Source organism: Lagopus muta, chromosome 12 (genome assembly GCF_023343835.1).
Source record: "Lagopus muta isolate bLagMut1 chromosome 12, bLagMut1 primary, whole genome shotgun sequence".
Classification (NCBI taxonomy): domain Eukaryota; kingdom Metazoa; phylum Chordata; class Aves; order Galliformes; family Phasianidae; genus Lagopus; species Lagopus muta.
This window is the reverse complement of record NC_064444.1, coordinates 16,448,692-16,475,414: the sequence shown is the minus strand read 5'-3', so window position 1 is coordinate 16,475,414 and position 26,723 is coordinate 16,448,692. Positions and strand designations below refer to the sequence as shown.

Below are 26,723 nucleotides of genomic sequence, written 5' to 3'. Positions count from 1 at the left end.
TCTCTTGCTTGTAAAGAGGGAAGAACTTACAGTAATGGCAGCTTCCATGTGTTCAAGGAAATGCAACTTCTGCTTATGTCTGAGCTTAATCTCTTTGTTCAGCCAAAAGAGATTGGGGAGTGAGAGATTACAGTGTGGCAGTGTCTTCATGAGAGGGCCTAGGTGCTGCTGATGGCATCATACGGTCAGTATGCTAACACTGAGGGGAAACTTGGGATGCAGTGGCAACAATATTGAGGGTTTTCTTCCTATTCTGGTCACTGGCACCAGGAGATCTCGCAGCTGTTCTGTTTTTAAATAGGCAAGTCTGAGGAATGAGAATGGTGACGTTACAGTGTAGCAACTTGCAATTAAAGTGGACCTCAGGCCTTTCAGTCAAGGGGAAGTTCAGTTCTGTATGCTGTGTCTTTTGAAGCTCTGTAATGACTGGACTAGTTTGACTAATGATACAGAGATTAACATCTGCCTTCTAAGGATTTAGAAAGTGCTGTGATTTTTTTCCTGACCTGTTTTGAACAGGAAAAGCAGGTTAGGAATATGCTGAGGACGCCGTCTGCAGCCTTAGCAAATACTCTGGGTAGGATGGGATGTGGTGGAGGCTGAGGGCACTACTGTTAAGAGACTCTTTTGGGGATAACTGAAGCAGTGAGGGTGAGGAGAAAAGTGCAGCAAAGTGAATGGATTCAGCTGCCTATCTCTGAGCAGGTAGCTCTGCAATGGTTAGCACCGCAGCCTCAGCAGCACTGTGTGGTGTTCAGTCAAGAAGCTGGACAGACAGAGATGTGGTTACAGGACAGAGGTGGTTCTGCTCATGTTGCTGGTCTCGTGAGCTGCAATGACAAGTGATTACAAAATAATGGGCTCTAGATGTTTTGAGGCAGTCCAGATAAACCAAGGTGGGGAAAGATTGCTGGGAATATGATTATGATTTTTTTGGTTGTGTGTCTGTCATTGAGCATAAAAGAAAGTTTAGACTTCAGATACAGAATGGGAAATTGTGTTTGGAGTACAAAGAAAGGGCCAAGGAATCACTTTTCTTGTGCCAGCTCTGCAGTTTTCATAGCTGCATAACAAAGCTTATTTAGCAAGAGGGAACATGTAGTATTTGTATTGAGGTCACTGTAAAAGCACTGTTTGCTTGAGGTATAATTATGGAGCTGGTAAAGAACCAGACAGCCTTGGATCTAAGCAGCCTTAAATTTATAACTGTGCTATTTGAGTCAGAAATTCTTTACAAAAGCTGTTACAATTAATAAGTAACTTCTGAATTCTATTTGGCAAGCACAGTAGGTCTCAGCAGAAATTCTTCTTATTCCTGTCTATTGTTACTAAACTCCAGAAGTGCTGTCTCACATCAGCTATAGGTATAAAACTCGTACAAAATACATGGATATGGTTGCTGTTTAACAGACTGTGCCACTAAAACTTGAACTCTATGAACTCTTTGTGTAAGAGGACTTGCATTTTTCCCTGAATGCTCTAAACCACTGCCCTCCCCCCACACTTGAATGTTTTTCTCTATTGTTCAGAGTACCCAGGAAAAATAAGACTGTGGTTTATCATTCATTTTTGTTTTTTGCCCACATAAAACATAGGCTGTTTTTAAGCTTTATTAAAAACACTCTGTTCTTAGTGCTCCAAATCAACTGGTGAGCAATGATAGTGAAGAGATGAGCTTTTCAGTAATTTTCTTGACATAAGCAACAAATGGCGCTTTGCAGATGCGTGTTGTTCAGTGTGCAATGTGAGTGAGTAGCTGTGCAGAAGAGTAACTGCTATGAGAATCTGCTTCTCTGGAAGATGCAATGATAGAACACCAGTCACTCATTCTTTTCTCTCAAACAGATTCTGCTGGCATCCTTTAGGAATTACATAACACTTCATACTTGCTACTCTTCAATCACTTCTATTAAATTTCATAGGTTTAGAAGGTGTCTTTCAGAAATGACAAATGAAATCTAAGATCTAGAACTTAATGTGTTCTATTCCTCACCAATGGATTGCAATGGATTCCTCACAATTGGCTTGCAAATAGCTGACCATGAAGGATGTGGAAGACAGCCTGAACTGCTCTGTCACTGAGGTAGCTTTTCAGTACTAAAAGGAGTAAACAGGTCATTGGTTTGTTTGTTTAGACACGAAAATTGAAGTGGCGACTTATGCCAAGGATGCTATACTAAAACTGCTGTGAAGGGAAAGCTTTTGTCCTAGCTTTGATGCCCACAGGTTGCTCCTCAAACTGTGTTTGCAGAACTTCTTTGTGGCACAGCCCTGGGCTGTTTCAGATGCAAGGATCTTGCCTTTCTCTGACCTGTTCTTTGTATATCCTGCTTCTGTACAGTGGGCTCTTATAAACCTGCTTGCTATGCAGAGGTTATTATCATTAACTGTTGCGTGATTTTCTTCAACCTTTCTCCAAATGGATTGCACAGGCAGGCTAGACCAGCTTTCTGCTCAAAGCAAGAGGCATTATGGCCTGAGTTTCCTATGACATTCCCCAAATCTAAGCTTCATTTGTAAAAAGAGCTCAGCTTGTTTTTGTTTTAGTAGTTGGGTATGTTTGAAGCATCACATTTAGTTCAGGATTACCTTGGTTTGCACGGTCATCAAGAGTTTTGTCATGCAGTATCTCACTGAATATCATCTTGAATACAAACTTGTTATTTTTTCCCTCGATTTCTTGAGGTTTTTCCCCTGCATTAATTGTTCAGGCTTTCATTTACAGGCACGCACAGCTATTCCTAAAACATGCTTTCTAGGCAAATGCAGTCAATTTCTGGCCAAATGTCAAACCACACACGTAATCTTTTGACTCATATGTATTAAAATATTGAAGATAATGTTCTCTTGATAATTCTTCGTGATGGGAAAATGTTCCTCCTTTTCAAAAAATGCATTTGCATTCATCTTACTGTAGCATTCGCTGAAAGATTACTGATGTGGAGCTTTATAATTAATCCTTTCTGTGCTGTTGTAAGAGTGATCTAATGGACATTTCTGGGAGGACTGCTGATGGGAAGATATTTATAGAGAGTATCAAGGGATGTCTGACAAACTGAGGCACGTAGTTTGGCTTTTGGGTATTTGTAACCAGCTCAGAGCAGAGCTGGTGTCAGTGCTGGTGAGTCCGCAGCTTGCTGCTGTGCAGTGTGAGCACACTCTGTGCCTACTGTTCCAGCCCACCCACCATGTTCTGAGAAGAGCTCAGCTTTTCAAATGTTGTAAACACTGCTCCAGCTGTGTGAAACCAGTGGAGTGGCTACAGGAGTTGCTGGAGGGCCAACCGAGGCCAGCCTTGATTATGCAGGCTTTAGAGAAAATAATTTAAGCAGTCCCAACACTGAGCAAGCAAAGATTTCCTCTTAACCCCGTGATAGCAGGAAACCCGGATCCGGAAGGACAAGGCTGTTTTTCTGTGTTTCTCTTTCAGAATGGCTTTTCTTCTTAAAAATCCTCACTGAATCCTCAGCTGTACCTGGCTGTGCCTCTGAATCCAGGCCCTTTAGTTTCTTGTTTCTTCATAAGGGAGATTTGCTCCATGCGAAACTCTGCAGTGCCATGCTGTGGGTGTTCTTTTGTCTCACCTTATGGGACCTGCATGTGGTAAATTTTGGGATACCAGGGATCTGCTCTGAAAATGGTAATGCTGCCTTTCAGAAATGCACCTTCATGTGGTCCTTTCCCTGGTTCTGTTTTTTGTCTTATCAAAACAACTGTTTGTGTAATGCAGCCTTTCAGGTAGAAGCTGTTCTGGTAGGGAGATGGGGCAGTTACTTGTGCCCCGTGTTTGAGGCACTTTTTTCCTGTGTTTTGGATGGTTCTGTGCTGATGGAGGAACAATACCAGGAACATTGAATTGTTTATGTATAAATTATTGATTAATTTTAAATGAATGGAACTGACAAGAGAAGCACATGTTAAAAGTTTCTAGGGTTCACCAGTCCCCATCTGTTACTGAAGTGAATGTGCTGATGGGATGTGAATAAGGCATTAGCTAAACCTGAGTATCTTTCAGTGACAGGAAGAAAAAAAAACAAAAGCTGAGAAAGAAGACTGTAGATACAAAATAACAGCAACAGAATGGAGTGAGATAATACAAACAGCTCTACCTGCAGGCAGGAGTCATTACTGTCACTGTAGATCTATGATACAGATAATGTAAGTGCTTGAATAGCTGTGTTTTCCCCCCAGCTTAGTTCATCCCCACACATTTGCTGCCCAATAACTTGCTTGGTGGGTGCAGGGAGAGCTGGGGACTCGTGGCCAGTGCATCATTTGAACGTGTCTAATGCTGGTTCTTGAATTAGGGTTTGTAACAGGGAGGGTCTGTGTCTCTGGTCCTTTTCCTCTCCTAAATGGAATCTGATATGGATTACTAGGTGGCATAAGGGAAAGGGGGGGAAAAAAGTGATTATCTTTTCAAGCCTTAAATTTCCTTGGGTTTTAGACTGACTTTAAATGCTGAATCTATCTGGAATGGGAGAGAGGTCTTTCATGAAGCTGTGAGCAGTTAAAAGTTTGAGTTACAGGAAAGATAGGTGATGAAACAACTCATGAGGGATATGTGGTACGCTGACAAATACTGAGGCTGTTGAAGTGCATGTCATAACTGATAAGGCTCTAAAATGCTTTATATACGTGACCTGAAATGCCAACCGTTGAGTTCTTGGAATTGAGCATTACAGTACTTCAGAGATTTTATGTTATCTCTGTGGGATACAGTGGAAAATAGCCTGATGGAATTCAGATGATGATTGCTTGATACTACTTCAGAGAACAATTTACCTTAGTGTTCTACACAATTCAGGTAATGATGTCACACCTACTTGAAACTGTTCTGTATTTCAGCTAGCTATGATATTTTGTAATGTCTGACTTCCTATGGTTACTATTAAATACTGCTTTCTGTCTTAGTGGTGGTTGTCTTCTGACAACCACTATGACTTGCATGATCTTTTTTTTCATATATTTGAAAAAAAATTGTAATGAAAAGTGATTTAAATTTGGAATTATAGGACAAACAGTCTAAGATACAGCAGTACTGAAAATATGGCAAATCCTAAGACCTATCTGTCCATTTTACCAAAGTTTATTCAATATTCCAATGCTCTGCCATGTGAGCCTTGGGGTTCAAGTATGTACCCAGCAACTGACTGCCCCCATAGAGCCTCCAGTATGACTAGTGGTTATTTTTGCTCTCTGGCCCAGATTGTCAGCTCTTCCCTGAGCAGCACTGACTGAATGGGAAGCATCTTTTTCCACACGCTTGGTTGAAACTAACAGAAATGGGGACCTACGTTACTCACTGAAGTGTTCTGAAGTCTCAGTTGACAGACACAGCTTGTGCCAGGGCAAGGACTGTCTGGCAGCTATATACAGGTTGCTTTAACTATCCTGAGCTAAGTGGGATTTAGACTGTCAACATAGAGCTTAATAATAATAATGCTCAAAAGCAAAGCACTTTTTTAAAGTATAGAAGGAAGTAAATAAATTCAGGTTTAGTCTACTATGGAAGTTAGCTCTTCTTCTGTGCACTTGGCTCCTTCCCCTTCTGGTAAGAGCTGCTGAAGAGTTTAGCCTTTCTTTTCTTCCTTTTTGATTGAGTACCTTTAGGTTTTACAGCCAGTATTCTCTTTCCAAGTCTTTAGGGATTTGTATCAGTTAAATCTCTCTTGCCATCCCCCTGCTTCTACACACTGTGCTTTTCTTGATGGAGTCTGACCATCCTGCTGGTTTGAATATACCTGCACATATTAAGTATCAGTTCTTTTACTAAACCGTTCCTTTTCTTCTCTGAAGTATTAAACTCTCCTCGTTCTCTGATGGATGGCACAGAGCGCAGTTTTATTGAGGCCTGTACTCAGTTTGTCTGCACAGTGGAAAACAGCAAGCTACCATCTGACACAGCTCATTACTGACTCTTGATGCAGACCACACACTGCCCACCCCTTTGCAGTAGCAGATTTCCGACCTTTTCCTGTTTATATACTTCACAGCATTTTCTTTCTTGTAAAAACAAATTTCCACCAAGCTACTTCATTTTTTTTGTTTTGTTCTATGATTAAGCATAGGTGATTACTGTATTAGCAGCAGCACCAGAAGTCCAGACTTCCCTTTGTTTCTGTTGGAAACGACACGTTTTGATGACATTGTTTCATTAGTATCTTCTGGGAAAGGCTAAAAGGTTATTTTCTATCACTGTGGTTTTTTGGTTTTGTTTTGTCTTTCTTCAGGAAAAGGTAAAAGATAGGCCAGTCCTTGGTTAACTGAAGTAAACAAAGGTAGTTTGGTTTACTTCCAGTTAAGTAGTAGTGCAGTAATGACTTTACTGGAAGCAGTAATGACTTTACTAGAGCTTGGTACAGAGGGGTGCTAAACAAACTGCAAACCTCCTGATCAGTTCAGTGCAGGCAGACCAAAGATCTTTTCCCATGTCCTCTCTACATGTGCGACTTCGTCTTCTGTTCTCGCTTATCTTATGTGGCGGGGGGTCATACTGAGAATGGAGTGACTCAAAATATACAAGAGGTGAGAAATCATTCCAACTCCACGTGATCCTAGATTTACCTCTTGGCTAAAGCCCAGTGTGCTATAAACTACTTATGCTGCCTTATGCTGTCTGTGCCTTGAGAAATCTCACAAAACGTGATTCAGACGTGTGCTTCTTGAGCACTCACACCACCTTCCCTATGCAAAAAGGACTTCAGTTAAATGTTGTGAGCTTCTGGAGGGAGAAGGGAGGAGAGCTGTATGTCACCGTGAACTTTTGTTTCTTACCCCGACTTCTCTTAGGGGTGATTAAAACACGTGGCAAAAAGAGGGGATCTCTAAGTTGATTGAATGTTTTACCATCCTCTCTACACCCCATCTGCATTTTGTCTTTATTACCAAAAGAGAAAAGGCAACAGCAACAAAAATAATCAAAGAAGTTAGAAATAAGTCATTGGTTTTATCCATCCGAGTGCCAGCAGCACCAAAGATCTGGAGGTACCTGCCTGTTTTAAACAAAGGTGTTTGAGATACGCTTTTAGAACAGCTCAACAAACAAGCTCTGTGCATCTCAGCAATGTGTTTCTTTCAACTTCACTTCTGAGCATTTTTGAGGCGCCCAACCACCAGTTTGATCACTTGGGCCCATCTGCAGCAGATTCTTGATGTCTGCAAAATGGCATTCTGTGCTGAGTGAGCTTTTGGTGTAGATTTTGGGTAAAGGCAAAGGTTGTGAAGGTACAATGTATCTTATAAGCTGAGTGGGAAGATGTGTAATCTCCTTTCTCATTTTCACTTCTTTGTTGAAAGACTTAGTCCCTATTTAAATATTTAATGTTATCCGGTATTGTACTGTATTTAGACCGTGGTCCTCCAACCAAAAGCAATCTTTTTATTGCAAATGATAGAATCCCATTTAATCGAACTACCCTGAAAGCTGTTCAAATTGCTAAGGGTTCATGTACTGCGATACATTGCAAGTGATGCATAACAGTGAAGGCACAGTGTCTGCGGAGGGAATCAAAAAGGAAGGGTAAAAATGACACAAAAATTGAACAATAAATATTAGAGCATGCTATGCTTGGCCAGTGATACATTTAACTCTTGCTTATCTAAGGGATATTTTGTACAACTTCAATATAAGTATCACAAAGATATTTGTGAAGGGTTTTTCTGTTCTCTGATGTTAGGCAGAAGTTGAGGTTACCTTTTGTAGCAGTGGAAGACTGCAATTGAACACAGACCTGCTCAGTAACCAAAATCTTTTTTGTATGTGTGCTCTGTATTCTTTCTAGCTAAGGAAACACCATTGGTCTCCAGTATCATTTTAGCAGCTGGTTTATTTCCAAAGGGGCTAGGCTCAGTCAGTCAGCATTTTAGAGTCCCAGTGAAACCGTGCTCCCAGCCACCAAATGCACGTCTGTGTCTCCAAACCCCCATGGCATTCAGCCCGGTTCTTGGCTGGTGTTAGATTGTTCATTACCTTCATTGTTTGTGCAACTTTTCCATTATAACCGCTGTCAGTGGTGAAGTCAGATGGCAATGATGACATTCTTGGCATAACTTTCCCCTCCTACCCCCCCTTACTTAGAAAAAAATATCGCATAGTAGCACTTAATTCAGTTTCAGAGTTGCCTTATTTGTCCTATTGGTTTGATGAGTCACACTCCTTATCCAGCTACTGTGACACAGCCAAGCAAATGGTACAGGGTGAGCAACCAGTGTGCCAGAGACGCTGCTGTAAAGCATGTTGAGAACATGTTGAAATAATGGCAGTAAACTGGAAATCTGCAGATCTGCTGTGAGCTAAAAGTGCTTCAGATTTGTAAATGCTTGTGCCTTTATGATGGGTTTTTTTTTTTTAATGTCAAACTCTAAAACAACTGAATCACAGAGAACCAGTATTCTGGAGCAGGCTGCACAGTGGCTTTGAGGGCACTTATTCAAGTGTCAAAAGACAGGAAAATTCTGTTCTTATGTGTCATACTCACAGAATTTCCTACTTGAAGTGACTTCTAAAAGTAGTGTGAAAAAGACTTGGCTGATGAACACACCTAAAGGCTGACAGAACACGTATGAACAGATCCTCTTAGTGCAGGTCACTGAACTGACAGAAGGACTTTCGAGAGAACATTATTCCTTTTTCCATCCTGCTTATGTCAGGTGATACTTGAATACACAGCACCACATGTCCATACATTATTTTCTTGATTATCTGAGTCCTCTTTAGGTGCAGAAGATTGCAGTCTATCATTTCAGAAGTTGTGATGTTGATCACAAGCCACAGAAGAGGACAAGCTGGTAGTAGCTTTTTTCATGTTAGAGGAAGGAGTCTTGAGTGGGGTGTGATGGTGGAACTGCCTTGATAATGGAAACAAAACTGGAATAATGGTGAGAAATGCCCTACAGTAAGCAGCATCTGGGGTACAAATACTCATTGTCAGTTAGATGCAATAGAAACCAGTGTCAGAAAATAACCTGCTGGCACTCAATTTCCCGATACAAAGGGCCAAGATCTCTCTGGTCAGAATTGCTCAGACCATCTTGCCTATACCCTTTCCAGGCCCTTTAGCTCATGCTCTCCGCCCTCTTACCAAGCGAATCAGTCTGTCCAGCCTTCACAAATTTCCCTGTTTTGCATCTTTTTGATTTTATCCTATTGATTCCCTTCTACCTTCATGGATACTGCAGCTCTCACATGCAGAAATGGCTAGCATCAATGCGTTTTTATTTGCTGCATCACAGTGAGTATTTCTGTAAGATGAGTGTAATGTCAGGAGTGTCTTTTGAAATAAATGTTCGAGGCCTGTAGCCTCAGGCTTCAAATTACTGATTTGAGAAAGATTTGCCTGCGTTACGAAAGCAACATTTAAGAAGATCATGCTGGTTAATTAATGATCTTGCTCCAAGACATTGCCTTAAAAAACAAACCAGACAATTACTTTAAGATTATATTTTGTTGTTGTTTTCCCCTTATTTGCCCAGCCCAAATTCTGCCTCTCTTAAATGCTTGTTTTGTGATTGCCATATACAAAGGAGGCGATGCTTTCAGACTAACCTGTTATTTTGACCCACGGTGTCAGAGGCAGATGTTGGTGGTACTGCAGTACAGGTTGAGCCTTCCCGCCAATATTCCATTACATGCTGCTGTGTGACGGATGGCAGCAGAGGGGCACTCTGACAAAATAGTGTTTGACGTGAAAGTGCAACGGAGCAAAAGTGCAGAACTGAATATCTTGAAGTAGGGGAAACTGCACCCACTGACATTCATTGATTGCTGAACATTTGTGCAGACCAAGCAGTGGATGTGAGCACAGCAAGGTGATGGGTGGTGCAGCTGCAGCAGTGACAGTGAGTCACCCCTGCTGGTGTAGGATCTCATGATTGCAGCATGCAGGCTCTTGTTCATGCTGGCAAAACTGCACAGCTAGTAGTGGTGACTAAGTCGAGAAACAGAGAACTTGCTCTATCAAGTAGCTTTACTGTGTTGTTATCTGCTGTAGTTTCCATGGAAATAAACAGGAGGCACTGATTTCAGGGCAACCTATGTGTATGCAAGTGAGTTCTGAGAGATGTTCTAAGAAACAGCTTATGGAGAAAGGCCTCTCTTTCTGCAGTGATTTAAGTGGTCAGGACTAAATTAACCTAAGTCAGACAGCAACAGAAGAAAGATGTGGTTTACTTAAATGAGATTTTGCTTTTTGCTTTTTTTTTTTTTTTTTTTTTTTAGTACATATTTATATAAATGCTTCTGTTGTACTGCTCCTTCAGGATACATCTTCAGTGAGAGCTGAAAAGATCAGTAGTTAACGTGGCTTGCTAACAGGCGCAGGCAGCTTGGTGTGGCTTCTGCTTAAGATTCCCTATGTGCTATGGATTTCTTTGTGATAAGAAAAATTCTGATTTCAACCCTCACCTAACTCATTACAGTGGAGTTAAATACCACTGTATGCTTTGAGTGTGAATTGGGCAGGGAGAGACAGCACAGATAGGGTCAGAAGCCTGGAAACAAGTAGACGGAAGCAGGTAAAACATGCTGTGGAATGCTGTAAAGGAGCTACATTAAAATAATTGAGGTTTCTGCCATCACTTCATCTTGTGTTTGGGTCCCAAACATTCTGATTGCTCTTCTAAAAGGACTGACCTTAACAGGGTGCTTCTTCTCTCTGCTTGTTTGATATGACAGAGTAATGTTTTGCATGTTATTAGTGATGTTTTCACAACACCTGGAATAATGTCCCACTATCTCTGCTCTGAAATACAGCCGATATGGTGTCAACACAAATACTCCAGGTTAGCCATGCTTGGTTTTACATGCCCTGGCTTGAATGCATTTCCTATCATCTTTCAGATGCTATCAATCATAGTGAATCAGTCTTCAGCTTATTAGCATCTGGAAGAAGATCTGAACTGGCAGGAAAGTATATACAATCAATCCATGGGTTACTGCTAGTGTTGGTATATGCTAATTATACGCTGAGCAATCATACTAAAACCATGTGGAGCAGCTTTCAAAAACCATGTCCTATATTTAGCAAAACTCGGATATAATTACTCTGCCTTCAGCAACTGACACAGTGGCCACCTCTCTCTGTTCTACTTGCAGATCAAAATCCATTGGCAAACATGATCAGTTAGGATATGCACTGTAAATAAGAGGCTAATCCTACACTGGTCTGTGTTCTCACTGTGCAATGTGAGCAATGGCTGCGTGACCTCTATTCCTCATCTCTTCTGGCAGGTGTGCATTGTAACCAAAGGCCACAGCTTTTGCTTCAGAGTTGGAACTGGAACACTTGCATACTTCAGTACACTGAGGTACACGAGGGATTTCACAGATGAATATAAGACCCTGCAGCCAAACTGCAAGGGTACTGAATAACTAAATCTTTTCAGTGGCACTAATATCACTGAGGTGGGATGTAGATTTTAAGGCATTTCCATCAGTACTGCTTTATTTAGCCAACCTTTGATTAATAGAAAATATTTAAAACAAGACAGTCTGTAGGAATTTACATCTATTTCTGAAACAATTAATCTCACCTGTGATTACCCCCTTTTTTCAAGAATGAAGATTTTATGATCATTTTATGATGCCTGAGCAGCAGTTTCTGGAGTAATCTCTGAAAATCATCTTACATCAGCAGAGTGGAAACCACCAACTTTGCAAATAGGAACTCACTGGTTATTGTAGAAACTGCTACTGTCAGGGCTGCTGGTCACCTGCTGAATATGTATAGGTTTGCTGCTGTTGGGCCTAAGCTGAGCCCCACGTGCACTGGTTCAGAATCACCACTCTTCACAGGGAAGTACGAAATGTTCTTCATCTGTCGTATCTGAGCACAATGTTAGCACTGCAGTGCAAGGAGGGAGCAGAGCCCCACTCTGCAGTCAGGGCTGCATTTTGAATAAGTGACACCACATCTGTATTCTTTTATTTATTTCAACACTATGATTTAGGAGCCTAAATGCAAGTTCTTCCCTTTTATTTCAGCAAGTAGCACTGCAATCATAACTTACAAAAATGTTTAAAATACAAAATGTACATGAAATTACAATACAAGGCTCTGTAAACATCTAGAACTTATTCTTTATTGTCCCATATTTTTAAATATAAAACTTCAATTTGAATGATTTCCGAACCTCAAGGAATGACATCCATTCTGAGTATCAAAAATAGAGTTTCAAAGCTCTGTTTGTATCAGGACAAAACAGTCATGTTCTTTTCATTCTTTGGTTTAAAAAGGATGGCAGTTCCACTGACAAGCTGAAAGTTTCACTACAGAAACAGAGATGGCATGTTTATGGTAATTCCAAAAAACTCCCTGCCCCTTTGATTAAAATATTATCCCTTTTTTTTTTTTTTATGTTGATCTCTTTTGGCCCTTCTTATAGAAAAGCTACCTCATCTTTAAGGCTTTCCTTCAGGTTAATCTAAATTAGAAGTTTTGGAAGAGGAAGGAGAAAAGACTTCAGGGCAAGAAAGTGGATGCCAACAAAACATCAATAGTTGTCAGGTTCTGCTGTTTAATTAAATTTGCATAGTCCAATAGAGATTGTGTGCTTTTTATATCACTAAAATTATACAAGATAAACAGTCTTTACCTACGTTATCACACAAGCTAAAATAAAATTAAGACCCTTGTATTGAAGCTTTTACAAGGCAAATACAAAACTGCTTTAGTATCCAAAGCTATATATATATTTTTTTCATTTCATTTTTAAATAGGAAAGCATCTATGTCTACAGGCATCAAGGTATTTAAAGGCATCAGAAAATTTAGTGCATAGCAACTCTGTATTGTATGGGCTCCTATATTTTAGGTACAGTATGAATTCCAGCTACTTACTTGGAGAACTTGCAAGGAGAATCTGTACCAGTAGGATAAAGGAGTATAAATCCCATACGGTATGAAAAGCTTTTAAGTTAGAATTTTCCTACAAACAATGCTTAATGCAAAAGACCCAATAAATGATTGAAAACTGGAACATGCCTTGCCACCAGCACACAGTCTGAAGACAATTGCATAGCTTACCGTGGGGGCTTTTTGGTGTCTTTTTAATGTCAAAAACGTAAGCACATGTACTTCTGAGCATGTCACCCTTACCTATGATCACAAATGAGTAGAGGACAGAGTAAAGCACCATCACTAAGGGACAAGTGTAATATCACACCTTTCAGATTACAGCCCTGCCAATCTTTTACTTCAGTTCTTCAGGTTTGCACCACTGAACAGTACATTCACTAGGAGGATGCTTAGATTCCCAGCATACGTGCCATGCCCCTGCGTTCAGTTGTCTGAAGTAACTATGAAACACCACCACAGTAGCTTTAGGCTGGACTCTAAGAGGAGGGAACTGACAAGAGTTACAGCTTCACCTCCTTAGTGAATGGCCTTTTAAAAAGGCACATGATTCAGCTATTAATAAGATGTGATTATAGCTACTTTAACGCTAGAACTTGCATGCTGACTTAAATGTAGATGTAATGCTTTGCCTGCAAAAGGGTGAATGAAGTCTTCTCTATAGTTTTCCAGCAAAATGCAGCACTGGGAATCTGAATTCACTCTTATGGGTATGGATGTTACAATTTGGTAATGGAGTTGACTTAAATTTTACTGTAATTTTTTACGAGCCTATGATAATCTAGAGAACAGAGATGCATCCTCCACGTGTGATTAGCTGATAAAATGTCCGCTGAGCATCTGAGATTCAGTATATTTCTCATCTTATTTGGCTGTGATTGTTGTACCCTGTATTTTCCATATCAGAAAGCTCTGTAAACGACCATTTCTTGAGGGGGAGGGAACGTTTGTGGCCTAAGCAGGCAGTTTTAGATCCTCTCCTAGGTGCCTAATCATAGAGGCCCGAGATTTTTAGTAATTATGTAAACAGATTGTCTCAGATGTATCACATAATGTTGGTGAGGGAAACATATCCTTGGGGCGCAGCACCACGTACTGCTGCCATGAGTCTGGTGCATTTCTTTGGTAGCTTATGCTTTACACGTCTACAATTCAACGCGGGCAAGTTATGCTACTTACTCACTAGCTCACAGTAAATTACTTTTTTGCAGACTGAGTTTATAAACAGCTTAAGGAGCTGCATTATCTCCTTAGGACTTCAAAGTGGCATGGTGAGGCATACAGCACATAAAAGATACAGACGTGGTCAAAGGATTTATTGCATGGAAAACTTGAATGCCACTGAATTGGTGACTTGAAAAATGCATTCTGCAGGGTTACCAGGAACACTTGGATCCTCAGCAAATATTAAAATTTCTCCTGTTATCTAACATGGCTTTGATGTTGCTGTTCTTTAATCTAAAATCCTACTTCTCAAATTTGATTACAAATGTAACTTTCTAAGAAAAACCTATTTCAAGGAACCTGTGCTAATAAAGTACAGGAAAATTATCCACAAAGTTATAAAAGTTAAATTTTGGAATGTCATTTCTATCCCAACACTTTCATGATGGAATGGTCTTTTTGCAGCCTATCAAGTAACATTTTCAGTTTATAAACAAGTGCAGATCTACATTTGGCTTTGCTTCCTATGATTCTAAGAAAGAAAACACTACAGTATTTGTATACACAATGGCTTCCATGGCATTGGCTTCAGATGACAGGTATGATCTGCCACTGGAAGATCATAATAAAAATAAAATTAAACAATATAAGCTTAAAGGCTTTCCAAAATGACCAAAAGGTGTTAACAAATCATCAGTTACAAACTGCGCTATCTCTAAGGGAAAGCAGCACACTGAAGATGTGTATTAAATCTTTTTCCACATTCAGTTCTGTGAATATTGTAAGAGCAAACTAACATCTCCACACATTTGAAGCACTTATCATATAAAAGTATTCTATTTCAATGCAAAAAGCAAAGCTTATTTGTATCTCCAAAACAGTTAGAAGTATCTGGCGCAGATTGTGTGTCCATTTTAAGAAGTCTCTTTACAGCATCCGATGAACTATAATTATAAATGCTCTGTCTCTACATCAAAAATGTAACCCACTAAAAGGGCTTTGCAAGGATCCACTGTTCCAGTTCATAAAGGCCACAGAGTTGGAAGCACAGGAAGTCTAAAGAGGAAGAGGACGAAGAGTATTCAGAGAGACTGTGAAGTTTTCATGTATGTTTAGCTGTAAGCTTATCTGTTACTGGATTCCATCAGATATTCTTGTCTCCAAAGATCCAGGGCACGTACATGGAGACTGGGTGGCCACTGTTGTTCCATGTGACACTGAGATCTGTGACATATCTCTTCCTATGATCTCATTTACTAAAAAAAGAAAAGAAAAAAGGCTGTTTTTATGCTTTTCAAAACACAACCCATCCCTTTTAAAAAGCAGTACTGCGGTGCTAAGCCATGATGCAGCAAGTTAATAGGATGAATTAGGACACTAACTTCAGTAACAGTTAAACAGGAGTGCAATCTATGTCACAGCATGTCTATAACACTTGCAGAAAACAAGCAAATGCATATTCATGAAAGCCAGGTCAATAAAAGGCATAGTACAGGTCAGTTTAATACAGGTTTCTTAGAACATTGTGTTCAGGAGAGTTACTGGCACAGTTGCCAACCCCAGGCTCTCTAAAGCTACTTACAGAACTTCCTCAGAACTTGGATGCTGTTAATGTGTTATTACTATTTTTTTAAAACTACATACTTATTTAATTGGCCAGTTTTCTGAATGTTTATGTTTCTAATGCTGCAGTAACAAAAACAGTCAGTTTTTCTACAGTGGAGGATTAATATTGACTAATATTGACTGGCATGTCAATTCAGTTTGGGTGCCACAGCAGGTGTAGAATCTGTCACTCTGCAAGACATAGAGTACACCAAATTATAGTAATATTAGGAATGCCTCTGCTATGAATTTGTTTGGATCTTCTCTAAGCATACATATAATATGATCCTTTTGTTGACTAATGATCATTCCTAGTGCAAGAAGACATGATTTCTGCACCTAGAAGTATTATGCTCCATCAGTTTCTGTCAGGGCACTTGCTGGCTTGCTTTAAGGGGCCCCAACAGCTATTATTTCCTGCATGCTGTTGAACAGGATGTTGCTGCACAAATCAAATACTGCAAAAATTCAGTTAAAATGTTGATGAGTGGTACAACAAGAAGCAACGTAGCTAAATCCTTATCTTTTGAAATTATTAGACTTCAAGTTACTTCAGGTTTCAGTCTATCTTATATGCAGTGTGTATGTGCATATATGGTAGGCAGCATCAGCACAAAGTGGTCTATGCTGCCTATGCCTTGTAGCTCCCACGGTGTTTACAAACCAAATAACGTGTGGCCAAATGGCATTAAACTTCCTGGAAATGACTTTATGTCATGAGAACAAGAGCTGGTCATGTGGTGTGTTATTTGCCAAGTTTCTGCACTTCTTATTATTATGTAGAGTATTAAAGTTATCAGTTAGTTTGTTTTAAACAATCGACTTCTACACTAACTTTCCTTTTTAAATCTATGAGTTATAGCTCTGTCATGCTTTGTATCTTGGTATTAGAGAACTTTTTTGGCAGTTTTTAGCTTGATGTTAAGACAGGTTTGTCTGTAAGGAACAAAAGGGTAAGGGGAAGCCTGCAAACTCCAAAGTCTTTAGGGTGATATCAATTATGTACATATGATGGTAAAACTGCTTCAGAGACAGCTCAGACTGCAGAAGGCAGCAGCAGGGGTCAAAGCATGCTGACCTTCTGCAGCACAGCAGCCTGGCTGCCAGGTTTGAGGCAACCAGGTGAGGCTGTTCTGGGAGTCACGTGCCATGGACTGAGGCACATGGCTGCTGCCGTGCTGCTGTGCCCAGCATGCTTTTAAGTAGTGAAGGGGTTGAATGGGGACAGTGGGGAGTCCCTGTGCAGCATGCTGGCTATCAGATGGAAGAGTGGGCATTTACATCAGGAAAGCAGATTTCCCAGAGGAGGCTGGTTTTCAGAAGCTTTTTTTTTTTTTTTTCTAAGCCAACAAAAAAATGACAATAACAAAACCCTATCACTGCATGGAAGTCATGCTGAATTTGGTAGCTTGGAAGTCCTTTGTAATAGCTCACTGAAGATATGTACAACTCAGGGCAGTAAATATGAGATACTCAGCTATATCTACATGGCATTATCATAGAATGGATTGGGTTGGAAGGAACCTTTAAGATCATCTAATTCCAACCTCCTTGCTATAGGCAGGGACACCTCCCATAGACCAGGTTGATCAAAGGCCCTTCCAGCCTGGCCTTGAAAGCCTTCATGGAGGGGGCGTTCACAACTTCTCTGGGCAATGGTGTCCAGTGTCTCACCACCCTCACTGTACAGAACTTTTTCCTGATACCTTGTCTAAATCTACACTCTCCCAGTTTAAAGCCATTTCTGTTATCGCTTATAGAAAGTTCCTCCCTAGCTTTCTTGTAGGCAATCACAATTGTCTAACTGTGCAGTAGTATAAGTTAAGACAGCTTAAAAGGTAAATAATGTAATTAATAAGAAGAGCTGAAGTCTGTGTAGAAACGTCCAGAACTGAAGGTAAAAATCACACGGTTTGCCTTCTGTGTTAATTTATGAGAAAATACTTAAGACTAAATTAGTATTCCGGAAGTTAGTATTAAAATGCACGACACGTTGCCTTCCTCCACAGAGAATCAATATTACTCCAGAACATTTATTTGTCCGTGATTAAAACATTTAAATTCATGAGTGTAAATGCAGATTTCTTATAAGGCTGGCTAGCAAAACTGAAGTTCTTATGTGACGAATTGGGATAGGAAGTCTGTTTTGTCAGTCCAGAGAGAGGCCAGAGCTGACGATGGTTTGTTTGTTTATTTTAAACCTGCACTTATTTTTAGTAACATTTCTTCTCTTCCTTCAACAAAAGTTTCCTGGGGAAGGCTGCTAAGCTCTCAGGATTCAGCAGCAGCGCTCTTAAGTGTGTTCTCAAGTTCTGTGGCCTGTCTGCCAGGTTCAAGAATGGTGTGCAGCTTACAGCTGTGTTGTCCTTTTGAGGAAGCCCAATCTCATGAGAGTTAAGATGGGGAATAGCACCTTGGCTCTCAGTTTAACTACCTTTTTCCTAATAAAGCTTCCCCTGTACGTTTCATGCCTGGTGATCTGACTGCTAGTCCCAGAACTCTACTCACTAGAGATGAAGAATTAGAAATATTTTATATACAAATAATTACAGAAATCCAGCTAATATTTAATACTCTTGTGTGTGCTAACAATCTACATTGCTGATCTTGGATCAAATTTAAAACAAACAAACAGAGCAGTGGCACACATTGTAATTCACATTGAAATGTGGCAGATTCTCCCACTACCAACATGACAACTGTGTTCTAATAACTCGATTGTCAAATACAGCATGGCTCAAAATGCACTGCATTTTGGTCCCTGCACTGGGACAGCTGATAAAAGCTATTGCTCCAGCTGCTAGCTGCATGAACAGCCAGGCCGTTCATGAAGATGTGCTGAACTGTTGCAATTTGCAATCCAGAGTTTTTAAATAAACTAAAATTAGGTTGTGCTGCTCACCATTTGTGCAATGACACAAAGCTAGGGGAGTAATCCTTACAGCTGTTCCCATACAGATGTGTCCTGTGTGCTGTACTGATCAACTTCTTAGAAGAAATTCTCACCTTTTGAAAATTATCTGCATTAGCTGATTTGAGCAGAATGGAGTTCTTTTGTTATGAAACACAAGAATATCATAAGAGAAAGTGCTTTCTAAGAACAGGTTGTGGTTTTGGATGAATTTTTAGAACAGTCTTGAGGAAATTGCAGTAACAAGCTCTTAAAAGAGACAAACCAGTCCTTTTACATATTTGCAAGGTCTATCTTCCCCCCCATTTCTTTTATCAGTTCTACAACATCACTTTATGTTCCAGACCCATAACTTGTCAGTCATCTTGCACACCTTACCATCTTACTAAATATTTCTTATTGAGACACAGTTAGATGTAAACCCTGAGACAGGTGTCTTCAGTGCTATGATCAGAAGTGTAATCATCCTCTTTTTAGCTACAATGTCAACCAAAAACTGACATCTGCCTAAATTGTTTTAACCACAGTTCCCCATCTCTGTGAGTGCTGAGAGACAAACATTTCGTACAGGAATGCAGCAAATGATTCCTACACCCTGAAGGCCTTCCTGCTAATAATGCAAGCAGCCTCCTTTCCCTTGCAGGAAGCTGGTAATCTGGGATCAATGTCCATGCTTTCTGTAGAACAAGACAGTCTCTGTAACAAGCAGTTGCCAAGCATTTCAGGTTTTCATAGGCCAAAAATACTTCTGTGGAGGACTATCAGGAAACCAGTTCAGATTAAGAACTATTAATGTAAGGGCAGTAGTAAAGACCAAGGGAAAAGCAGGAAAAAACACACAGTGCTGCGTCCCCACAGTGTTCACCAGGCTCCAACATGTGTCTGTCCTAGGGGATTCCAGAGGCAGTGTACTTTTATGTGCTTAACAATTCTGTCTGCATTTTTCTCTATGGTCTTTTGGGTCTGTGCAAAATTCTGACATGCACAATGTACTGAAACATCTCCCTTCTGAAGCTTAACTACAAGTAGCCATAAGGACTGTAATTATTAGCACTGGACTTGCTATGTGATTTTTCTACTTAGTGTGAATGCATTTACTTTCCCAAGATGATGTTATGTGTTACCCTTTCCATGGCACCCATTCATTTTGTCATTTTTCCATGCTTATTTCCTCATTCATTCATTCATTCATTCTGCTGGCCACAGAGCCAGGCTGATTCAATGCAACTTCTGAGTGGGTTAGCTGATCTTTGCTGAAACGCTCCCAACAACTGTATGCATCTAATTCTTTTCTGACATCAGGGAGGACAGACGGGGACAAGATGCAGGCACACAACTGATGTAGTAGTGTGTTTTTCTCTGCTCATTTCATGCTCATTCTTAGCATTTATCATCCTTATAATAGAACTGTGAATCTTTTCACAGAAGTTTCCCCATTGAATTTAAGACTGCTTTATTTGAAAATAGCTTGGTGACAAGACCTCTGTCTGCATGGAATCAGGGCAGTTCTGCTTTTTCACCTCTTCCCACTCTCGCTACCTATAATTCCTTTTAGCAGTTCAGGGTTCAGTAGTGTAATTCTGAAGTTATACTCTTTCAGATTTAAAGCTGGAAGCAGGATCCCTAAGCATCCATCCCACTGACTGACAGCTCACTTATCTGATGCTAGGCATTCCGTAAGATACAGAACCTAACATTCTAACATTCATGTGTAAATATTAGTTTCCATTACAGCATTAGTATTTCAATGATTTTTCCTTCTTAGACCGAGTACCTGAAGTATCAATTATTCAACTTTAAAAATGCCATTTTTCCCAACCATGTTTCTCAGATGCTAGCATGTGTGCATAAGCATGTTTCTCTCTGCATGTGGTTTTCTGTGTATGTGTCTTTGTAAAAAGGGACCTGAATGTCAACATACAGGCAGGCTTCGCCAATCTCGGTCTTAAGATTTGCTGGCATGCGTCGGTTCTTTGGTTTGCTTTATTATGATTACAATGACTCTCTCACCCAAGAACTCTTTCAACAGATCCTACTAGATTCTGAGTTGTGCTGGTTGCAGTTTAGAGTAGCCCTAAGTAGTACTGTACTAATCAACAGGTAGTTTCAAAATCCAGAAATGTCAGCAGTCCATTCTCTAGCTTTGGCACTCTGAGTTGTAGCTACTTACCTTACTGATTACATTCTGACAAGCAAACAGGTAAAGCAGAACTAAGCTAGTTCTGAGAGTAAATTTAAGCTCACACACTAATTGTGTAAGAGTTTTATTAAGACTACCTAGGTTCATTAAGTGTTAGCAGTCCTCAATTGAATGTGCACTTACAGGTATCACCCTTTAAAATATTTGGGTAAAAGTAAAATGTGTTCATACATATGTGTGTATATGCATACATACATGTGCATTATTTATTTAAAGGGTTAAGACAGTTCTTCGGCACCGCAGACGTTTGTAATAAGGTGAAAAACACTTAAAAATGACTATAAACACGAATGTGACCAATAAGCTACTTATCAATTTCCACTATCACTACTAAGAGTCACAGTGCATAATTATTTTGTTTATATGTGAAATAAAGAAGATGATAACATCTTAAAGCAAATTCAGATGATCATTCTCAATTATAGTGCACATTCAACTAGAATTCTTTCCATACAATCTGTATTTCTGGTACTTAGACTGGTAGTTAAACTGACATCACTTTGTATCTATAAAAAAGGAGAAACATTCCAAGTTTCTCAGTTAACTGATCTGGCCATTCTGCCACCTTGGCTTTATTAGACTTAAAAATCTCACATCCTTCTGTTACCCTACTAGATTCTACAGCACTCAGGAAGTTCTGTGGCAGCTAGGTATACTTCAGGTGGAGGCTTTTACTCCATTAAGTGTACACCTGGTTCACAACTTCTGATATTTCCAACTGTTTCAGAATGCACGTGTCCAGTTATAGCAATACTGAAGTACTACGTTGTGCTTTTCACTTGTATATGTTAGGACTATTAAAACACCTTCCCCTCTCCTTTGTGCTCCAATTTTAAACATTGAAGCATTTTCATAAGCAGACTCACCCTCTAGATTTTCCACATAGGAGTTGGACATGAGTGCTGAATGTTGAGTCCATTTCTCTGTTGAACCTGATGGCTGGTATTCCAGGTCAGAGATAAAACTGTCTGTGTCAGAGAAGAAGACAGACATAACTACTGACTGGACTAAACCAAGAAGTTACAGTTCACTCAACCAGGAAGTGACGTTCAGTTTTCTTTTAATAGTACTAACTTCAAATACCCAGTTTCATCCACAATTTCTACATACGTTGACATAAATAACTATTTATAAATTGTCAATTGTATTGTTTTTCAGTTTGTAGCCAGAGCCATAAAGGTAATGTTGATATTTTTCAACGTCTACCTAATTTTATACCAGATGAACTTCTTTCAGTATTTGCATTAGAGTATTCCTCTTGCAGTTTTCTCAACTTGCTTTTCATAGTGCAGTAAAGTTAGTAGTGCTTACGCCTCCTGACAGCACCTCTGCTGAACATGGCAGGCAAAACAGTGCTAGTCAATAAAACCTTCATTTTTATTTCTCTTATCTCTTAAACAAAGGAATTTGTTGCTGTGAACAGCTGTTAGCTTCCCCTTACTTGTCAGACTGAGTGTTTTGCTCAAGGTATTGCTCTTCAGTCAGCTGGGTCACAAAGTGTAGAAGAAGTGCAGGAAAACAAAGTGTTATCTCTGTGTAGGTGGCTCTAGCAGATAGAGGCAATGTGAGAAACTAGGGAGGAAGCAGAGAACTGTACTTCACTGAAGTAGATCCTGGAGGAGAAATTAATGTTGGATAATGTATTTATTAATGTAAGCAACAAGACTGTGTTTATTACGCTGTTCTGATCAGCAAAAATGGCACTAGGATACTTTTTTGTTCTGTCCAAGAAGGTGGTGTACACTTTAGTAAACTGGACTTTAATACAATCTGAAAAACTACTCTGAAAGCTGACTAAATGGTGCCTTCTGGACAGAGCCACACATCTGCTCTGCCAGTGTAGTTTCTGAGCACTGTGTAGGAATGACTACTGGGAAGAACTTTATTCCCACTCCCTCCTGAAATTCAAGCAGTTCAGATTACATACTTTGGTGCTGCTTTTGCTCAACCGTTTAAAGCGTAAAGTTACACATATTTAAAGGGGAAGTGGAAAGCCTGATCTGCGTTTTGAAGAAATGTCCACTGCCATTTTGAAGGACAGGATATTAAGCATTTTCCCATTGGCTCTGGTGGGATCTAATGAATCCAGGGAGATGAGCAGTAAACTGCCTGTGGATGAAACAAATTAACTTTTACAGAGAATCTTCTCAAGCTCAGGCTTTAAAAGGAGCAGACAATAAACACACAGAGCCTCCACGGGTAACAGTGGAATTAATTAGGCCTTTTAAGCAATAGCATCTGCACTGTGAAGTTGTCATAGTTTATACAATAGAGATTATCTGTCACTCTAGCAGAGAAAGATGACCGAGTAAATTTTTCTTAATTATTTCAATGCATGGAAAGGTTTCAAGTCATTTAAGTGCTCCAACAAAATTGACAGTATTGAATTCTGACTCTAAGAAATTCCTGACAAGATGTGTTGCAGGTGTCACACATGTAACAAGTCTTTTCCTGCCAGCACCACTTGGAGTGAAGCATGCTTTGCCTCAGGCACACAATGCTTGCTACTTGTGAAATGTGGTACATAAAGCAAGGCCCTTTTAAAGTGCACAATATAGCACTATATGGATTTTTTTCAATGAAGTTGGACAGAACTTAATGTACCAGACAAACATACATTAAAAATATCTTTCTATCTCATCATTCTGCAAACATTCCAGGAGGGTTTTCTGTATTTAAGTAATGTTAGAATGTATTTTGTATGCAAAGAATGTAACACTGAACTTAAGGCTTCTCAATTTAAATGAAATCAAGAAATCTGATGCACTGTAGTTGTACCCATTCTTGAGTGGAATCAGGCAGACCAAGAAGTTCATGGAGTTCCACCATTTGGTTTTCAGCATCTCTTCCTACAGGAGTCAAGCAGCTTAGTATTTTTGTAGCACCACTCAAAAGCTCCTATATGTTTTACTGCTATGAACTGAAAAGAAGGTGTGGGCAGCCAGACTTAAACCAGATGTGCTGTTTCTAGAACAGTAGATCTCAAAAGCTATCAAATGCATGACTGTTTCTAGTGCTGCTGCAGTAAGTAGCACAGATTGGGTTTCTTTATATTCTTTGCAAAGGAAGTTTGTCTGTAGCAGACTGTATAAACTGCCTAGGCCTGGTAGCATTGCTGCATCTACCTAGGAGATTGTATTTGAGAAGACAGGTCAGTGAATTGGTGTACTTGCAGATGGAGTGTCGGTAAACCTCAAAGAACATTATGGGCAGACCCCAGCACAAGCTTCCTTGAATATAAGCTGCCTTTTGTCTTCTCCAGATAGTTAGATCAGCTGCATTTATGATCAGCTGTTACATCACGCTAGTTAGTGCTGGGTATTAAACCTCATTTAGATTTCCCACAACCACCAAGTAATATGGTGTCAGCTTTCCCTGCAAAAAAAAAAAAAAGCAGCTGCAGGGCTATACTTAACCCTCAGTCTTCCCTGCTGTGGAGCAGCCAGCTGTGACTGTTGGTTTGTGATCAAAGACAGGCATATGGAAGCACACATTTGGAATGGCAAACTACCAAGGGCATGGTGAGCTGCCTTGCTCACCATCTTACTACTTCAAGTGATAGAATGAGCTTACTTTAGAAATTTCAGCTTCACTGATTTTTATTATTTTTTTTTAACTTATTTAATCAGGATGTAAGAAGTGTTAAGAGTACAGTCTTCACAGGCACATAACATTTGCAGCTGTACAGACAGGTGTGCACGCACCTTCGGCCCGTAGAGTTGCAGTACAAGTTGTAAAGTTACTTTGTGCAGTAACAAGAATCTCTGTGCATGCCACGGTTATGTCACACTCTGCATTTAAATGAATTGGTTTTACTATGATATATGTCACACAACTGCCTCTTTCTTTCAAGCAAGAAAATGAGTTTAATACAGTAAGCATTATGCGTGAGCCTTAGAGCTGGGCTGTGGAAAGCAGTGCAGAAGTGTCTGGGTGTGTTTTTACAGTGTTGCAGTGACATGTCTAATTCCCTCCAGTTTTGCTACTCTTGGTAGTATCTGCACCATGGTGTACACATAGCATTTGCATTCCCAAAAGAAGTTTCCAACCTCTTCTAATTCTTAAATGGGAACCTTTTGGGGGCGGTACAATGAGGTGTTCTTACTGTAGTTATGAGGCATCGTGCAGCCATCCGAGACACACAGCAGGATTCAGACATTAGCTGGCTGTAACTTCCTGATGATTTATCCAGACAACTTAATGCAGTAGCAATCTACAACTGATCATCTAAAAAGATACTGCTCTGGCATCGGTTTTATGAACGTAGTGAATGACTTCACTAGGATATATGATCATAATATCTTTTAACTGCTGACAACCACAGATGGATAACATCCTTTCACTTGTCATCATTCCAACCTGTTCCCTTCAATCTAGTACTCAATGTCTGGATCTTTCTTCCTTCCACTCTTAATTAAAACTAGCACGTTTCCATCCATATCAAGTTTTTTCTTGCCATCTTGTTCAACCTTAGGATGTATTGAAGCAGTCCATAAGCTTATGAGGAGAATTGAGGGCTGCTCCAAAAGTAATGCATCCTATTATTGGCCCTCAATGTCAGAGGTGGATGTGAGTGGTGTGGCAGTCAAGACTGAACCTTTCCATCAAAATTGAGTTACGTTTTGTTGCTGTGTGACAGACGGCAGCAGAAGGGCAGTCTGACAAAATGGTGTCTGACTGAAAGTGTAAAGGATAAAAAGGTGTGTCACTGAATTCCGACTCCATTCAGGAAAAGAATGGCACCCAATGACATTCACTGGTGCTCACTGGACACTTACGGACACCAGGCAGGGGCTGTGAGCACAGTGAGGCAGTGAGTGGTGCATTTCAGCAGTGGCAGCAGCAGTAGTGGTTCCCTTCCACTGGTGCATATTTTGATGAGCGTGGTATGCAGGCTCTTGCTCATCGCTGGCAGAAATGCATAGCTAATGGTTGTGACTGTTGAGAAACAGTGTTATGCAGCTGAGAATCTGCTCTGTCAAATACTGTTATTTGTATCTGTTGTAGTTTCTGCTGTAGTTTCCATGAAAACTACAAGAGGCATTACTTTCAGAGCAGCCTATGTAAAACTGTTTTATTGCAATTCCTGTACTGCTTGATGGTATCTAATATACAGAATACAAAGAGAGACTGTATTTAAATGCAACCTTGATGAATGGCTTACACTAGTCTGATTTTCTGAATGGCTTTTAGAATTGCAAGTATTCTGTAGGTTCTGCATACAATGCAGGCTGCAGCTTTTGCATTCTGCTGCATGCCTTGACCTGGACACGTGTGGCAACAAGTTGTTCTGGCATTCGGTATTCCTGTTTCTGTAGACTTTGATTGCTTTGCTGTGCAGGAAGCTGCTTAACTAGTAACTGTTAATTCATACGTTTTAATTAGATACAGAGAAATACCACTTAGTCATTCTTCAGAACTTCCTTGCTAGTTACTGCTATCAAGGTTCAACTACAGTTTGTACAGAAGTTAAGCTGAAGGTAAAATAAAAAGCTACCTGGATTGATCTGTTCTGCCTTCACTAGAAAATCTGAAGTTTGAGCTTCCAAGCAAGAGAGCTTACTGACTGGAGAGATATCAACCAGAACTACTATAATGAATGAAGGCAAGTGGTTAGAGTACATCTGACAAAGCCGAATTATTGCTTTATGTACACAAAGCTGTTGGAGGATTTCTGGTTATGATTTATAATAAATCCATGTACTAGATTTTCTAATCTCCTGCTTGAGGTAGCGGAGATGTAATGAGTAACAGAATGTTAGAGGATTAGCAGAAGGTCATCCTGAGTTGCTGAATACAGACTAACGTAATACTTTAAAATGGTTAAATACAGTTGTTAGAAATACATGCTAGAAATCTCGTCATTGTAGAAAGCCATGAAATACAAGGTAAACTTGCTCCTAAACCATAAAATAAACCTAGGCTCTTGTAAGATCAACAGTATTAGAATTAAAGCTTTAAATGTAGAACTTGACAGCAGGATAGGCAAA

The 26,723-nt window shown here is 39.9% G+C and overlaps 1 protein-coding gene across 3 annotated transcripts in view; it reads right to left on the bottom strand.

Moving 5' to 3' along the window:
* Window positions 1-11,958: 11,958 nt before the first annotated feature.
* NFATC3 (nuclear factor of activated T cells 3) overlaps window positions 11,959-26,723 on the bottom strand; it is a 76,093-nt gene continuing 61,328 nt past the window's right edge. For 2 of the 3 annotated variants that reach the window (XM_048958072.1, XM_048958071.1), the window contains exons 10-11: window positions 21,600-21,701; window positions 11,959-15,273 (exon numbers count right to left, since the gene is read on the bottom strand). In XM_048958072.1, coding sequence (XP_048814029.1) covers window positions 15,149-15,273; window positions 21,600-21,701 — 227 coding nt within the window. In that variant the 3' untranslated portion in view covers window positions 11,959-15,148. The remainder of the gene's footprint in view (window positions 15,274-21,599; window positions 21,702-26,723) is intronic. The other variant, XM_048958073.1, reaches the window with a different exon arrangement.